Source organism: Aythya marila (assembly GCF_965140915.1).
Source record: "Aythya marila genome assembly, chromosome: 27".
In the NCBI taxonomy this organism is placed as follows: domain Eukaryota; kingdom Metazoa; phylum Chordata; class Aves; order Anseriformes; family Anatidae; genus Aythya; species Aythya marila.
In genome coordinates this window covers 2,805,031-2,823,203 of record NC_139068.1, presented here as the reverse complement: position 1 = coordinate 2,823,203, position 18,173 = coordinate 2,805,031, and the positions used below count along the sequence as shown (strand labels likewise).

The 18,173-nt window shown below is 42.2% G+C and overlaps 1 protein-coding gene across 1 annotated transcript in view; it reads right to left on the bottom strand.

Annotated features, from left to right (window-relative positions):
* The window catches only part of LOC309887776 (fibrillin-2-like), a gene marked incomplete at its 5' end in the record, with an annotated part of 113,814 nt that overhangs the window by 54,252 nt on the left and 41,389 nt on the right, over nt 1-18,173 (bottom strand). Inside the window, 2 exons of the mRNA XM_082779736.1 lie at nt 6,323-6,448; nt 8,222-8,419. Coding sequence (XP_082635862.1) covers nt 6,323-6,448; nt 8,222-8,419 — 324 coding nt within the window. The remainder of the gene's footprint in view (nt 1-6,322; nt 6,449-8,221; nt 8,420-18,173) is intronic.

The following is an 18,173-nucleotide window of genomic DNA, read 5'->3' as shown; positions in this document are numbered from 1 at the left end:
AAACCACAGAAGAGAGTAATGGAACCCTCCAAGCCACACCAAATCCATGGAAATGAGCTTTTAATGGATACAAACAATGAACTCTTTTTCTAGACATTTTGTAAGAAAATTGAAAACACGCTAATAAAATGGCTATCATGTTCCATCGGGAGGAAAATGGGCCAGCCTACCGTCTCTGCTCACGAAAAAAGCAGGAAAACTCCCTCCAATTTAGAAACATGAATGAGATTCAACAGAGTAAAAAATAGAGCCTTGTCTTCATCAGAAAATTCAGAATTTTGTGTGTCGGTGACAAAAAGTCTACTGCAGACTAGCCCTTAGGGACATAAGTGGCATCTAACATGTCAGTAAACAAGTGCTAAATAGAAAGAGGTGAGTTAAAAAAGGAAAGGAGAGATTTGTAATTAAAGGATCTGTTCTTCCTTGGCAGAATCTGTCTCCTGGAGATGCAGATGGCTACCAAAAAGGGTCTATCATGAATAGATTTAAACAGAGCTTGTTACACAAAGCATGCAATGCCTTTCACCCCCTTGCCTGGTATTTCTCTATGTACTTTATTGTATCTTGTATGTTATCATTCTGGAACAGATTTGGATATGAGACATTTATTCCTTTTTGGTCACTGGAAAGCATCTTGGGTGAGTTACTGGTACTACATACTTCACTGATAATAGAGCTGGCATAGCATTTTGTTATTCCATACAGGAAAGGCTATTAAGAAAAGAGATGAAATTATTGGCAGAGAACCACTGAAATCATGAAAGAAAAAGTTTTTTCAGTCGGTGATTCTATGCTTGAGAACATGTGACAGAACTGTTCCCTTAAGTATAATTTTAATGGTTGCTTTAAAATGTAACTCAGTGTAACTCAGTTTTAGGTCAGAGGTTGGACTCGATGATCTTGAGGTCTCTTCCAACCTAGACAATTCTGTGATTCTGTAACAAACTCCGCTTCCCTCTGATTTCTTGATAAAACTTTTTGTATCAAGAAGATGTGATGATTTCAGTTTTGATGTTTCCTTCCTTCATTACCATTACTGTCAGGAGTGCTTTCTTGTGTCCTCCTCAACAATGCTTTATTCCAGAAGTATTAAGAAGTTAGCTTGATATTAAGCATGCCACTCTTTCAGAACTCACACATTTCCAGTCCCCTTGCAAACCTCCACAGATCCTGCTTTTTCCCTGTTCCTCCATAAACCAAGCCTAGGATCTGTCAATTTAATTGTAAACTGACCTGTGTCCTCCTTGCTCATCGTCTCACACAAACACAATATAAATGCAGTCCTTTGTCCTTTGCAAAGCCAGCCTTGTCTTCAGTACCAGTTAAGAGAGCAGCCTTCCCCATCCTCAGATCCTGTCTCTCCCCTTTCCCCCTCCTCGCTGAGTTTCACAGACTGCTTATATCTTTCAGAAAGTGAGCAGGCGACTCTCTGTGCCAGAAATTTCTCATTATGTGTTGTACAGCCCCAGGCTCAAGAACTCTTGATCCCTTGAGTTCCCTCAGAATACAATGAACAAAGGCATAAAATAAGCCACTATTTGAAAGTGTCACATTCATTAGAGATGAGATGTAGAAATAACTCTGGAACTAAGCAACCCTGAACTTGGAGAACATATAAGTTCAAATCCAAACTTGATGTTGTGTGCACATTTTCATGTTTAACAGATAGAACAAGGACATAATTTTCCTTATGGGGCTGACAAAATTTCACCCAGTGTATCCAGCTGTAACCATCTGATATGCTTGGGAGATCAGGGCCTGACCTGGACTCTGTTATCAGCAGAGTAGGTCTTGCATAAGAACAGCATCTTTACTCTTCAGGGATTCAGGAACTGAAAATGAAGCCTTGATTTCATGTGCCATTTCTGTTAAAAGATAAGTATCACCATGGAAAGCTAATGATATTATTTCTACTCCTGCTTATTCCCACTGATAAACAGCCCAAAGAAGATTAGTGGTACATGCTGCTGCATTAATGAAGGAGACATCATTTATCAGCAAACACAGTGACACAGGCTCTGACCTTTGGCTCAAACACAATCCCATCTGCTGACTTCACTCCCCAGGAAGAATCCTATAAGCAGAAAATACAAGCTCCTGGGAACTAGGGAAGAATTTAACACAGACTTTTCATTTAGCTTTAATATTTCCTGGTTGCTGGACTTGAATGAGGCATCTGAAAACAAGAGGAAACCATTTACTTTTCCCAAGAGAGATGGTCTCAGTGCAGGCTGAGAATTCACTATTTTCACCAGCTGCAAAATAAGTGCAAACAGACTCAAAAAGGGAATTCCTACAGTGTTGAGATTTTAGGTTTGGAGCACACCTGGATAAAAAAACATATCCTCTTATGGTTGTGGTCATTATTTTGATTAAAAATCCCCGTTCCACTGTAGTTTAGACTGTTACAGTGACTTTGGCAGTACAGACATTTCAGGAGGTCAGGAATTAGGTGCTTCTCTGCTATACCAAGCAGTTCACTCCTGACTTATCAAAGCATGCAGCAAACTCTCTGAGACAAGGCTTAGCTCCTCTTAGCTCCTAAGTTGGAAAGGACCTTCAGAGATCATGTAGTCCAATTGATCACTTCAGGACTAACCAAAAGTTAAAGCATATTATTGAAGGTGTTGTCCAAATGCCTCTTGAACACTGGCAGGCATGGGTCATCAGCTCCCTCTCTGGGAAGCCACTTCCAGTGTTTGACCACCCTCACAGTGAATAACTTTTTCCTTATATCTAGTGTGAACCTCCCCTGGCATAGCTTTGTGCTGTTCCTTTATGTTCTGAATAACACTTCATAAAGTGTTAGCATCAGATGAACCCCTGACAAAATGCTGGTTCTTTATTCCCCTAGAATATATGGAGTACATGTCCCAGAGGGGAGCAGTGATAGTCCAGATGACGGTATCCCCTTTTCCTTCTGACTTCATGGTGGGGGCATGTTGGTGATTCATGCCTGGGAAATGAGCCCTCAAAAACAACCACAACTCTTTCAGCTTAGAGCATCCCTCATATTTAAGTCGCTCTCACAGAAAGACCCCTAGGTCAATAAGTTAAACTAAAGGCAAGCACCCTCTTTTGGTGGTCTTCTTAGCAACTGAGGTGAGATAAGCTATGGAGTGGATACAGTAGATGCTGGAGACATCTCTTTTTATGGCCAGCCAGGAAGGAGAGTGAAAGGAAGCTGTTTATGGCTGCATTGAGCTGTTTTTGTAGGCTTTCTGGGAAGTGAGGACCCACGCAGAGGCCCCTTGCATCTGGATGACAGATTCAGACAATGGATTGTTTTTAATCTTGGTGTATAGAAGATTCCAGCTAAACTGATATCATATGTGCTTTCTCTGGTCCCCAGCCAGCATGGGTGAGGCAAACAAATGCAAGAACAATTTTTTTGCACCCTGAGGTTGGGTGTGTGGTTCTAGTACAGTTCAACCTTTGCCCATTGGCTAGCCAAATTGCATGGGACATAATTTGACATGGGGAACTAGTTTATTGCCTGAGATTTGTGTTAAATGGCTGTTTTGGATTCTCCTGTTTCCAAGTCCTTGGGTGCTGGAGCACTGCAAGGAACCCTTCTGTTCAAACTTTGTAAAGTCTCATGGCATCCTGCCAGTGAAGATGCACTGAAACAGATGTTTTCTCAACAAAAAAAAAAAAAAAGGAGTTTTCAACCCCCACCAGAAGATTAGCCTCTGAGCTGGTGTCTGACTTCGGAAAAGTTTTTCTGAAGGGCTATACCCAGGTCACACGGCACACATTGACAAAGACACCACTAGGATTATACCAGCCAAGAAAATGTCTGGTTTGGAGGAGAGTGGGCATATGTGAATGGTCACTGGGAAGTAGTGTGATGTTTTTATCCCTGAGAAGAGATTCTTAAGAGAAGCCCCATAGGGTAAGGTATGATGCAAATACACAGTGTCATGGAGATGGCTTTTTGTCATACTGACTGCTTCTAATAGTTGCCTACAGTTCCGTCAGTAACTTTGCCACCTGGAAACAAATTCCAGGTTAAACATCTGAATTCTAGTGCATTCATCATCCCTTCTCTTCATTACAACAGAGTCTTGGAGAGGAATGAAAGGCAAGTGGAATTCCTGAAGTTAATCTAGGTGGGACACAGTCACACAAGCACAATGAACACATTTAATCCTGAAAATGGCATACGTGGGCCAGCAGACTTTCATTAAGGTATGTGGGAAAGAGCTTTAACAACTGATGCAGGAACAGCTGTTTTCCTTTTCACGGAATCACAGACTTTAGGGCTTGGAAGAGACCTTGAAAGATCACCTAGTCCAATCCCCCTGCTGGAGCAGGAACACCTGGATCAGGTCACACAGAAACACGTCCAGGTGGGTTTTGAATATCTCCAGAGAAGGAGAGTCCACAACCCCCCTGGGCAGCCTGTTCCAGTGCTCCGTCACCCTCACTGTAAAAAAAGTTTTCTCTCTTCTTTAAGCAGAACCTCCTATGTTCCAGCTTGCACCCATTTTCATTTATCAGATGTTTGGAAAGATACAACAATGTTTATTCCTCCACTTCTGAGTAGTGCAGCCTGCCTGGCAAGGCATAAGAGCAGCTGCAAAATGCGTGGGGGCCGTGTGTCCTTCCTGCAGGGGTCTGCACAACTCTCAGGGACATTCTAAATTGTGGTAGTGGAGCTGCTGCGACTGGACCTTAAGGAACTGGAGTCAAGCTATCAAAATAGCATGAGTGCCAGATTGGTGGCACTGTGATAACATATTGACTGTACGTAATCCTAGTCTGCACTCCACATTTTACCATGGAATTGTGTTTTACGGCATAGAACAGGTGTCTAAGACCCTGCTTCTGGGTGAGTTCTGAATTCAGATACATAGTGGATAATTTATCTTAAGTCACAGAGCAAACAGTAGTTCCAGGGGCTTCCAGGTAGAGTTCTGCCTTAACTACCACAAATTAAATTCCTCCACCTTCTGTGCTGAAGAAGAGGCAGACAGTAGTTTCAGTGACATTCCCCTCCATAAGTTGACAGAGAATTTGAAAGTTGGCTGTGCTCCTCAAGCTCCCCACAGCTCAAGGGCAAGGCTGATGCTGAGAAGACACGAGCTGCATTCCCCTCTGCTTTGCTCCGTGCTGCAGCATCTCCCTAGCTACTGCTAAGGCAGTAATGTGTTAGAGCATCCCAAACCACAAGCACAAACTGAAACACTGTGCCATGTCCAAGAGAGATAGATGATGAAAATATCATTCCCGTCTGCAACTCACTTGAAGATGAAAGGTGCAAGGTGCATCCCACAAAGCAACCAGGAAGACTGAAGATTTTGGCAGACATCCCTGAGGTGGTATGCTTCTGCTATGGGGCTGGGACAGTATCAGGTTCCCTGGCTAAAAGGAGGGATCCACAGCCATGCTTCTGATTGGCAATTCATGTCTATGGTAACAAATTTTCATTTGTATTTAAGGACAAATTTCAGATCCTGGCCAAGATGTCAGTTTGGAATAATGACACCTAGTCAGTGAAACAAAATTGCATTTAAAATTGCATTTACTTGTTCCACACCCTCATCTTCTGGAATCAGGTCTTCTGCCATGCATTGATGCTATTTCTGGTTGCTTTGTTCCATCACCATCTGAGCTAGTCAGGCTCTACCCACTTTGCCCTCCTTCTGGTTACTCTATTGAATTAGAGGCAACAAGCTGCAAACTGCAAAAAGATAAATATCAATTGAATATAAGGATAATGTTATTCACCATGAGAATGGTGCAACCCTGAGTCAAGAACCCTAAACAGACAAGCCTTAAGTGTTCAAAAATCCATCAGAAAAGGCACTGAGCACCTGACCTAGCTTTGAACCTAGCTGTGGTCTAAGTAGGAGGTTGAACTAGAGGCCTCCAGAGATCCCTCCTGTTCAATTGGTCTTGTGTTGGCATTAAAATATCTTTAAAACACCCACGGAAATCAAAACAGAACAAAACATTTAAAAAAAAACAAAAAACACTTATGAGTTTAAGAGAAGAACAGGCAAGATCCATTCCTCATTTTCTTGCCTTGAACTCTGGGAAGCGGATAAGCAGATCAGAAATTCATATTGCAGTGCTTTCACTAACATGCCTAGGTGCTTGCAGTGCCCTCTCCTACTTGGAAATTAGGGTTGGCTTGGGGGCTTTCTCATATCTCTACTTGGCCAGCCTTGGAGATGCCCTTAATACAGAGAGATTCATAGAATCACAGAATGATCATTCCCAGGTTTTTAAATGCCCTTGTGTTCTCAGAGCATACCTGGGAACCCAGTGCTAAGCAGTCTGGTGAAGCTGTATAGATGGATGTCTGCAGTCTTACCTTCACATCTGTGGCTGGTCTCACTCTGCTTGTGTCCTGCAGGGCATTTGCACTCATAAGAACCGACTGTGTTGATGCAGTTACCTCCCTGACAGAGGCCAGGAATGGCTTGACATTCATCCACATCTATGGGGAAAAAAGCAAAGACATTAGAAAGTACAGCCACTGCAACAGATGAAGGTTCATCCCAGCATGGTGAAGAATAGGTAGTGCTACGAGAAATATGAAGCTTTGCTCCAAGTAGGTGGATTTACATTTTTAATGCAATTACTCATTGGATTACATTAGAGATAAGGTGAAGGACATAAATGGACTTAAAGTTATTGTTGGCTTATCTACAGAAACAAGAAAGCAGAGAAAAGTATAGTATTGTTTAAATTACATGAAATGCAGATTACAATAGACAGCAAGAAAATTCTCCTCAGCATTTCAAGGTTTATCCTACAGACACTGGCTAATGCAGGATTTGGGTTGTTATGTTGGCTTTTGGTCATAACAGGTAAAGGCTCAAATTAGTTGAAGATGCAGAAGGGAATTCATGCAACTCTACACGGAAATCTCTGCAACCCACCAGTGGGGAGGAGAAACACGGTTATAGAAAGGCTGCCAACAGGATTTGCTGGTTGGAGCTCAGTGGACCATTCTGCTATTTTTGCCTGACTGTCCTGGACACCGAATGCAACCTTTAAGCATGTGATTTATGCATATTTTGTTTGTGTAATCTCAAAGGACATATTAACATTTATAAAAAATATTGATAGAAATATTAAAATTTACCGAGAACTAGCCTGCTGATATAAGAGCTAATCATGCACCAGTACTGGGACAGTAAAAACAGCAGTGCCACAGAATGAGGGCCTATGGAAGGCTCAAATGATAACTTAGTTTTAAGCCTGGAGAAACATTAGCCTGATATATTACGTCTTGCAGGATGGAGGATGTCGCCTGAGAACCATAGCAAGGCCAGAATCTTTAACTGAGCTAACATGATTTTAGAAATGCAGAGTTGAGCAGAGAAAATATTCACTGAACCAAACCATCAAACCACTGTGTGAAGAAGAGTTGATCAGAACATTGAACTATAGGTCCACATGAAAAAAATCTGGATTTTATTTTAACTGCCTTATACACTGAAAATTACTGGGGAAATCCATACATTGAAACTACCTCAGAATGGAAATCCCTAAGAGTTTTGTTTGGGATATACATGTATGAATGTCTTAATACAAACATTATAACATATTAGAAAAACAAATATATATGTAGATATTAATTACATTAAATATTACAAATTTTACAAGTCTTGTGGATGTAAAATGAACATGGAGAGTAGGTATTATGTCAGAGGAAACGGAATCAAATGATAAAGCTGTACTTGAAGCACCCACTTTTATTCAAATAATTTCAAATGCTTCCTCTGGAAACTTAACAGTACACTCACCTGAAACAGTCTGACCTCATGGAATGTTTCCAGCTGAAAATATTTCTACCTGCTCTCAACTACAAACCAAGGGAGAAGCAGGGACCCAGGGCACTGCTGGTAAAGCTGGAACATGTTGCCTGTGGCACAAACATTGCTCTCCCCTGCATCACAGCCTTAACTAAAGAGACCAAACTTTGGCCTCCAGAAATGAGTAAGAAAATGTCATTCTTCAATGCCCTTACCTTGGTTCTGTCCACAGAACACTTTTTGTCACTTATAATGCATATTACTGAAGTGTATGTCACATGGGAGACGTAAGGTCTGTGGTGATGGTTTTGACATAACTGTGGTTTTAGCAAAGTTTACACAGACTGCTTTCTCTATATTGGGACTCCTGTCAGTTATCACTCACTTGTGCTTTCAGCACACATCAGAATGGATAAGGAAACATCATCTTACATATTCATGGCATTTACCTTGGCAGGCTCCAGTGCGAATGTTGGGAATGAAACCTCGGCGGCAGGGATGAGGCTGGGCAGGGCACATCTCACATGGGTGACCCCAGGCCCGTCCAATGGTGGCACAACACATGGTCTTGGTACAGACGATCCCACTGAGCTGGCCCTGGCACATCTGGTTATTTACTTGGCTAAAGCAGGGACCGGTACGATAATCTGAGGGAGAATAAAAATAACCACAGGTTAGATTAAGAAACAAGCACAAGGTCCTTTGTCTAACACCGTGTCTATTCCCCATCCCACCAGCACAGCCATTTAAGTGCAGAGTCAACAAGTTCTGGAAAAAAAATATGCAAGCATGGGAAGAAGAAAAATTTAAAATGAAGCTGGAGACAAGCACTGGAATTAATAGCTGCCTTTCAGATACATGTTTCATGTGATTGTCTAGAGGTTCTCCAAGACAGCTCTTCCTTATCCACCTCAGATTCATCCCACGAACTAGAGCTATTTCATGCTCTGAGTCAGTGGTCTTTAAGCACTTGCCACAGAATGAACTCAAAACACAAAGTCAGGCAAAGGGAGATTTCAGGGCTGCATGTTCACCTGTTCTGTGGATGGCTGTCATCAATGAAGCAATTGAACTTCATATTAGTTAAGGGGAAAGATGTATATGGAGACGGCATGGTAAAAGCATCTCATGAACAGTCTTAGGGCCTGACAATCCACATAACATGAACATATGGGCAAAGTACAACATTTCAGTCCCTGAGGACCTCCTTTCATCCCCATAACAGGGAACTCCAGTGCCACATTGCCATACTCAGCAAATGTAAGCCTCATACCTCCAGGTCAACAAAATTTATAAAAAAGAGCTTGTTTCAAGATGTTGGTTTCCTTGTTGAGTCCCTACACTGTGTTGAAATACAAATTATCATCAAGCATCAGTGTTCAGATTAGCTCAGAGATGTTTTTGCAGTGAAACGTTTGAATTTGTCATGTGAAGTAACAAAAAGTTGTGTGGAAAGTGGTGATAGCTAAATCACGAGCCATGAGCAGTAGTGGCACACACATCTACTGACTAATAATTCTATTTCCAGAAATGCGTTAGTAAAACATAGACACACAACAAAGGAAAGCTCATTCTTGGCCTGCAAGCTGTCAGATACAAGCCTTTCCACACATGATCTCTGCAATTGGTTGCCTTCTTCTTAAATACTGACACAGATGTGCAAAAAGCAAAAACCAAGGAAAACTACTGAGTTGATGCTTTGAGACAGGAAACTTTCTCCCACCGGTACAGCCACATTATCAGACCTCCATTTGCATGAAACCATGACAGAGTGCTTTTATCCTGGGCTATAAAAGATCATCTGGAAATGCTGGAAATTACTATAAGCTTTAGGATGAGAATGCCTGTGTTTATATATCTTCCTCACTCATGTCGTCTGTGCTGAGCAAAGTCTGGGTGAGCTACATCTGTATTACAATTGTTCCACCTGGAATCAGGGTAAGCATTAGCTATATAGCAAAGCACACAACAAATCCTCCTCTAACTCTGGGAAAGAACCCACAATTCCTTAATTCCAGCTTTATGTTCCCTCTTATTTGCATTTTTGAGCAGCTGAAAACACAGTCATACTTAAAATTTAATGCTGATGAAAGTCTCAAAAGAAGGTTGGTCTGTGGATGTCACTGAGAAGTAAGCGACAGGATGGATTTGAGAAAAAGAGGGCAATGATTTTGAAGTTACGTAGGTATAAAGCTGACAGTAGCTCATAAAAATGCATTTGTTTGGAAATCAGAACAGACATGTGTATTGTGTTTGCAATGGTAAGTTACCAAATAGTCATAGTTTGGTTTTTGACCAAAGTTTTAATGAGATACCAAAGCACATGGTTCTCATTAACTTCTCCTGCCATGCCAAGTTTAATGCTTTAGTTTGTTCTAGTTTATTCCTAGAAAACAAATCAACATATTTTGAGTTGTTCTCTCACCCACTGTCTTTTTCTTATAAAACTGAAAGGCTCTTGCTCAATTTTTTAACATTGAGACCAAGGAGATCTCTCAATAACCATACAGGTGAACTATTTTAAAACTTTAAATTTAAATTTAAATGTCTGATGTAATTGTGGTATTTATCTATGAAGGGTTCTATTTGACTTAGAAAGTCAGATCACATACATGTATAACAAAATTGAGATGTAACAGCACTCTACAGAAGGCGGAGATGAACTTGCACCTCCCACATCATCTTGCTGAAGCATGGCTGGATGCACTGCAGCAACACTTCCTTGAGACTGATAATGAAAGTGCAATTGTAAGCACAACACTCAATTTTAAACAAATAATTGACAAAAATAGATTTCCATATGTAAATTACTTTCTTGGATGGAATGAAGCTAAGGAAATTGCAGTCTGGAGTCCAGAAAGTCTGCCTGCATTCCAGTTCCCATCTGTTGCTAATTTTAATGGGTCAAATTATTAAATATTTAATGAGGCAACAATCTTTTTTTTTTTTTTTTTAAAGAAATATGTGTGCTTAGAAGATGCTTGAAGACTTGTTACAGTCTACATAGAGGATCCCATCTTCCAGGAACTTTGTTGCAGGTTGTTGTCCTTTGGAAGTTGGGTCTTTCCTGCTGGATTTCTTATAAAAGCAGAGAAGAAGTGCCTTCCTCATTGAAAGCTGGGATTTATTCCTGTTTCCTCTTTCATTCTCACTCAGCCTTACAATTACAGTGTCCAGTGGTAGAATATAGGTGATTTCCGTCTTTCCATCTGCAGGTAGCTCTCATTAAAGAGATTACAATATATACATCAGGCCTTATTTTAGGAAGAAAAAATTCAGAGTGTTTCCAACTCTACAGAAGAGATTTTTAATACAGCAGGACTATGCTATCTAGTCCTTCAACAATCAGTTGTACATTTAAAAAACAACAGGCCAGCTTGCTGCCTCAATTATCCTCTCTAAAAATAGTTTTGTAAACAGTAAATACTCATTATAGGACAGACATCAATTTTCCTTCCTACATCTATAATCAACTGCATCATTACACAACTCATTTTTCTTTCTTGCTTGCTCTGTTAACTTCAAAGTAGACCATACTCAGTGCCCTTGGTCTGTAGGCTTCTTATCACTGTGGACTTAGATTAGGTTACTGGTCATATGCTTGTCCCAGGCAGCCAGCAAAGAGTGCTCAAACTTCAAACCACACCAAGGAATCAGAGTTGCAGCATCAAAGTGTTTGCATTAACCACAAGAAACCTGATTCCTTGCTATGCTCTTTGTTTTCAAACCCTCACCTCCCCCTACCCCACTGGGACAGTAAGGTTTTAAAACACCAGCTAACCTCAACTACAGACTTCTGCAGATGTCGCAGTCAGTTCAGGGCTACAATGAGTCGTCTGCCTAATCCCAAAGCCAATACAGGCCCCAGATGTGCTCAGAAGAGGAAGTGTAACAAGAACAGACCTCATTCTCAATTTCCATGTTTGGCTGGTTGTCATGGAAATCGCTAGGAACCCCTTTTGGCTAATGAATGGTCACTCCCCAAACCCTTGGGGAGTGGGATCCAAGCCATTGCACACCCTCTTACATTGAGTCACAATTCCTGTTGCAAACAGCTTCCTGCAAATATCCCTTTAAACATTTTTCGGGTTTTCTAATTAGTGTGTCCAGGACATAAGTGGAGGAATACTTTACAGTTGCTGCAGACATCTGTCTTCACCAACATGCTGCATGGACTTTTGCTGGAAAGTCTGGGACAGTCCAACATCAGAGTGGAGCAAATAATTCAAGTAGTCCCGATTCAGCCAAGCCAGAGCACAAAGCCTCATAGCTATCCCTGCTTCCAGCACCTAGGGTGCTACATTAATCAGGGATGTTGCCCTGGCTTTGCCTACATTATTTCACCCAAGTTCACCTTGCCAGAATAAATCTCACCTACTGCAAGAGGTAATAAGAATGTCACACGATTCTGCCAACTGTAATTTTTGCCAGGAATGCAGCTTGATCTCATTAAAAAGAATAATCCATCCAGACTATTTAAAATTACCACTCTGAGACTATCAAACATTTATGTAGAACAGTTGCAAGGCACCTTCTTTATTGCTAGGTTTCCCTAATATTAAATGAAGAAAATGGAAATCTTTTGTAGGGAATGTTTCCCTGGGATATATGGCATAATTGAATGCCATTTTTTGATAGGGAAATGTTAATTTCAGCAACTCAGTCTAATTTCTTTGAAGGAGCTCTCAAACTCAACACTTCTATTAATAAGGGCATTTTTCAGATGTTAATTACAACTTTACATGCAACTTCAGATTGCTTTTTATAATAGCTGAATTGACACAGTATCTGAACTTGGAATATTTACAACTTCATAACCAGTTGAAATTGTTCCTTTGCTGTGGAAACACACGAAGACATTTTAAATTAACTTTTTGCTCTCTTTTAACTTGTCCTTACTGTCCCTCTGGGAAAACAAACAAACAAACAAACTAAAAGGTAGTTTTTGACACGGAACTTCTAAAAAAGAAAAGGATTTTGCTTGAAAATTTTCACAAGAAAAAGGATAGCCTTCCCCACTTCTGTCACATCCATCTACCCAGCAGGGTGTCGCCATGTAAATAAATGCTTGGAATGGGAATTCACATCCTTGGGTAAAGATTCAAAAGCAGGAACAATTACACTACATTCATTGCTATTTAAAACCATAATCCCAGAAACACAAAGATGCCTGACCCTTTCGTGTAAGCAGTTCTGCAGGTTCCACACTAAAAGGAACATAAAGCGATGGAAGAGCTCTCCTCTGTGCTCTCACTCCATCTTCTAGACCGTCGTTTCTTTAACACTATTTAGCTGGAATCCCCTTATGAGACAGGCCATGGGCCATGTGAATTCCTTCTTTGTAAAATAAATAAATAGAGCAGCAAGGAAGAAAAGATTTTCTTTGCTAAAAATCAAATTCCGTCTCATAATAAACAATGCTTTTAATGAAGGGCTTTTTCTTAAAACAGTACGGACAAACGCGGCTTGTAAGTCATCCCCAGAGAGATACAGACTCACTGTGATGAGGTCACTATAACATACCCCAGGCTTTGGCAGAGTTCCACATTGCTTTCTAAAAGCTCAGCAAACCAGTAAAGGGGGGCAAGGATAGTGGATAGCAAGCCTGATATCTATTTTTCTAATGTCATTGCATGATTTCCGTCAGCAAAAGACTTGGTCCCCAGGCCAGGGGAGCAAAGCCTTGCAATTCTTTTTGTCTGTAACCTTCTGGGCTTTTGGGGCAGAAAGCACACAAGCAGGCAGTCAGCACAGCCCTGGGAGTGAGCAAGAGCTGATGCAATCAAGGCAAGGCACTAATCTGGCAGATTCCCATGCAGACTTCTACCCCAAAGATTCCCATACAATGCCTGCTCTCCCTGGTACGGGTATTCCTTGAACAGCCCACAGGGAAGCCCAGCTGTGCTCTCAGGGACCTGCCAGGTGAGCTCATAAATTACAAATTAAATGCCTAAATGGAGGAAATTATGCTCTACTCACAGACAGACCATGGACAGAAAGTACCCAGGGGAACACCATGCAAAATCCACCAGACAAAAAACAAATTGAAGGGAGTGAATACAAGTCCACCAAATATACTGCAATTGTTCCTGTCATAGTAAAAGCAGATTTTAGTACACTGATTACAGGTTTCTGCATGTAGTGTAACCCTAAATATCTGTTAAACCTCTCAGGCTGTGTACATCCATGACAGCTTTGGTGAGAGGATGGATGGTTGGTGCAGAGAGTGTGAGGGTCTCTGTGAAGGACTCCGTTTTCATGGAATACTTTCTCCACCTAGTCATTTCCTTACCTCATACAAACACAGTCATATTCTTGATGTTTAACTTTTTGGAGTTCTGCAAAAAAAGAAAAATCTGGCTGGGGCAGTTTATAAGGCCAGACATTCCAACTGTTGAAAAAACACATTCAAAGGAAATAGTAAAGAAAGAACTTTTTTAAGTTTTCCTGTCCTATTTTTACAGCTTCCTGTCAAAATCTTTGCCTGATGAAACCTGAGATAGAGCTTCATGTACAACCCTCCTCTGAGGGTTCTTCGCTCCAGTGGCATCTGAGGCACAAAGCACACACAGCAACAAAGAGCCAATACTTGAAGCAGTTGTAGAAATGTGCATCACTGTTGGAGCAGGAGGCTGACACTGCCATGCTGTGTTCTCCATCATAGAAGAGATATGTTGAATGGTTGGTTAGTGCAGACATGGAGGTGCTGGGGGTAGCACAGGGGTTTAATAGCTCTGGACTCTCCTCTCCAAGCACATTTGCCCCAGGTCTCAAATATACTCAAATTTGCTACTTGTAAATCACCCTGTTTCCAGCGTAGTAAAATCATAGAATTATAGAATGGCTTGGGTTGGAAGGGACCTCAAAGATCATCCAGTTCCAACCCCCCTGCCATACGTAGGGATGCCACCAACTAGATCAGGTTGCTCAGGGCCTCATCTAACCCGGTCTTGAACACCTCCAATGATGGGGCATCCACAACCTCTCTGGGCAACCTGTTCCAGTGCCTCACCATCCTCTGAAGGCAGAATTTTCTCATAACAACTAATATAAATCTCCCGTCTTTTAGTTTAAAAACATCCCCCCTCATCATGTCATTATCTGATAGAACAAAGAGTCCCTCTCCATCTTTTTTTAAGTCCCCTTTAAGTACTGATAGGCTGCAATGAAGTCACCCCAGAGCCTTCTTTTTCTGTAGGCTGAACATCCCCAGCTCTCTCAGCCTTTCTTCATGAGGAGAGTCGCTCCTCTGGACCCCCTCTAATAGCCCCACATCCTTCTTGTGCTGGGGGCCCCAGACCTGGATGCAGCACTCCAGGTGGCACCTCACAAGGACAAAGCAGAGGAGCACAATCACCTCCCTCCACCTGCTGCCCACCCCTCTGTTGATGCAGCCCAGGATGCAGTTAGCCTTCTGGGCTGCAAGCGCACACTTCTGGCTCATGTTGAGCTTTTCATCCACCAGAACCTTCAAGTCCTTCTCTGCAGGGCTGCTCTCAGTGACTTCTTCTCCAACTGTGTCCTCATGTCCAGGATTGCCCCAGCCCAGGTGCAGCATATTGTACTTGGTCTTGTTGAACTTCATTAGTTTCACATGGGCCCAATTCTCAAGGTTTTCCTGGTCTCTTTGGATGTCATCTCTTCCTTCTGTTGTACCAGCTGCACCACACAGCGTGGTGTCATCTGCAAACTTGCTGAGGGTGCACTCGATCCCACTATGTCATTGGTAAAGATATTAAACAGTACTGGTCCCAGGACAGATCCCTGAGAGACACCACTCATCACTGGTCTCCTCCTGGACATAGAGCCATTCACCACCACTCTCTGTGTATGACCTTCAAGCCAACTCCTTATCCACTGAATGGTCTACCCATCAAATCCATGTCTCACCAATTTGGAGACCAGGATGTCGTGTGGGACCGTGTCAAAGGCCTTCTGTAGAAGTCCAGGTAGATGACATCAGTCGGCCTTCCTTTGTCAACTGATGCAGTCACTCCAGCGCAGAAGGCCACCAGATTGGTCAGGCATGATTTGCCCTCGGTGAAGCCATTCTGGTTGTCTTGGATCACCTCTTTGTCTTGCATGTGCCTTGACATTGCTTCCAGGAGGATCTTTACCATGATCTTGCCAGGCACAGAGGTGAGGCTCACTGGTCTGTAGTTCCCCAGGTCCTCCTTTCTACCCGTTTTAAAAATGGGACTGATGTTTCCCTTTTTTCAGTCACCAGGGACTTCACCTCACTGCCAGCACTTTTCAAAGATGATGGAGAGAGGCTTGGTGAATTAATTGCTTCATCTATTCATGTGGGATTAAAAAATCTGTTTTCTCCAGTGAACTTTTAGAGTAAGTCCTCATCGGAAAGGAGACAATGGTTAGTACAAGGGGGGGAAATGGAAATGAAAATACATCAGTCCAGTTCAGCCTGTCTACCCTATATTTACATCCTGACACATACAGAGAGAATGTTCAGCTTTCCTGCAGGAGCTCCTGGGTTCTCTCTAGTCTCCTGAGCTCTTGAGGAGCATGACAGCACCCTGCTTCAACTCCCAGCCACACCACACACATAGCGTGTGGACCCTGTCTGCCTGGACAGACCCGGATCTGTTGTGCCACTGTGAGCTGAAAGTCTATTTGTAGAACTGCCCTAGGACCTTGAGTACATGTAAGCCAAGCAACACCACTCCTGAGTATGCATTCCTCCTCTTCTACCTTCACAGGTCTAGGTCTGCAGTCAACAGAATGCTGATGCACATCGTCCTTGGGTTGATCTCAGTCCAGTGAAAATGCAGTGATTCAGGTGTTCATCTCCAAACATGCTTCACTGAGCCGGTGACTGTGACATGGTGTTGTATTGCACTCCTTGCAGCCAGCTAGCTGAGGCTGCTCACAGGCCCTTGCAGAGAGAGTCTCTAGATATCAGTGAAATGTGAAACGAGGCATTTACCTTCTTGCCAGTTTCCTCCCAAAAGGACTATTTCTGATGTCATGTTCCCTTGAGTGGCTGGTGGCTGCCAGATACATCCCAGGCCCCTTGGCACATTTGTTCCAATGTGTCATGTGTTTAGATCCACTCTTCAGAGACTGTCTTTGTACCCATGGATTTAGCTATGTGAGAAACTCAGGTACTTCACAACCTTGTTTTTTTTTTTTTCTGCTCCAGTGATGTTCTGCTCCCATATGCACTGAGAAGCACATTCAACAACACCAGGACACTCTGTTGGACACATGGACACCCCTTCCCACTCTAAGAATGAGAGAAAAAGCCACAGGTCACTGCATCCAAGAGTGATGAAGAGTCAGCAGATATGACAGTCATCTTTCTGCCTAACTCAGTGCAGGCGATGAGCTGCCAGCTACACAGACTGGAAGACCCAAACCTATATTGTTCCAGCATTCTCCTGTGCGCACTGAACTGAGCCCCTTACTGAGCACCAAGCAGAAAACAACAGCATTTTGGGAGTGCTGTCCCACCTCTCAGAGGGAGAAAAGTAGTAAGTGATCATCTATATTCATACCAGAATGCTTATGGGCATGCAACAAAATTATACATGAAGGATGTGTCTACATCCCACCAGTGCTCTCAGCTGACCATGACTGGCTTTCTGCAGAGAGGGAAATGTGGTTCCTCAGGGCTACAAATAGCTTATTAAATAAACCCACCCACAAGAAGAAAATAGCAAACTACAACTGACTATGGAGTTAGACTCCACTCGTGGTGAAGTTTCTGCCAGATCTTTCAGCCTAAAAGCATACTACAAGTTACAGCAGTATATATCAGAGCAATCCTCCTCTCTGGATTATATTTGATTAACAAAGTGCTTATTCTATCCCATTGTAGAGAAATGGCAGTTCATGCCTCACCTTTGAAGGCAGGCTGAGAAGAAGAAACACTATCACATACCTCAGCTACGAGTTCTGTTTTATATCTTACCATCTGCATTACCAGAGTACTGGGAAAATCAATTAAATGCCTCATTTCAAACTAGGATGAGAAATCTCTTTGTAAACACAGTCGTCTATTAAAAAGCTCATTTGGGAAAAAAAATCTTAACCACTGCCAATAGCATTCCTCTATAAGATTTTTACATGAAGTAATTTCAAACTTAATCTGGAATTGAGTGGAAGAACCACTGGCTGGGTGTAGGCAGATTAATTTCTCAGCCATATACTGTACTCACACCACTCAGACAGCTTTTGATGGGCCTGACAGAATGAGCCACAGTAGCCAGTGTTTTCCTTTTTTTTTTTTTTTTCCCCAGAGAATTAATATGAAACAGAGAATTAATATGAAATGAATAAGAGATGAAACCTTTCAGTTCAGGGGATGCCTGTGAAGGGCTAGGCGAAGCATTTCAGTTCAGTCTCATATTACGACAGCTCACAGACCATTTCTCCACCCAT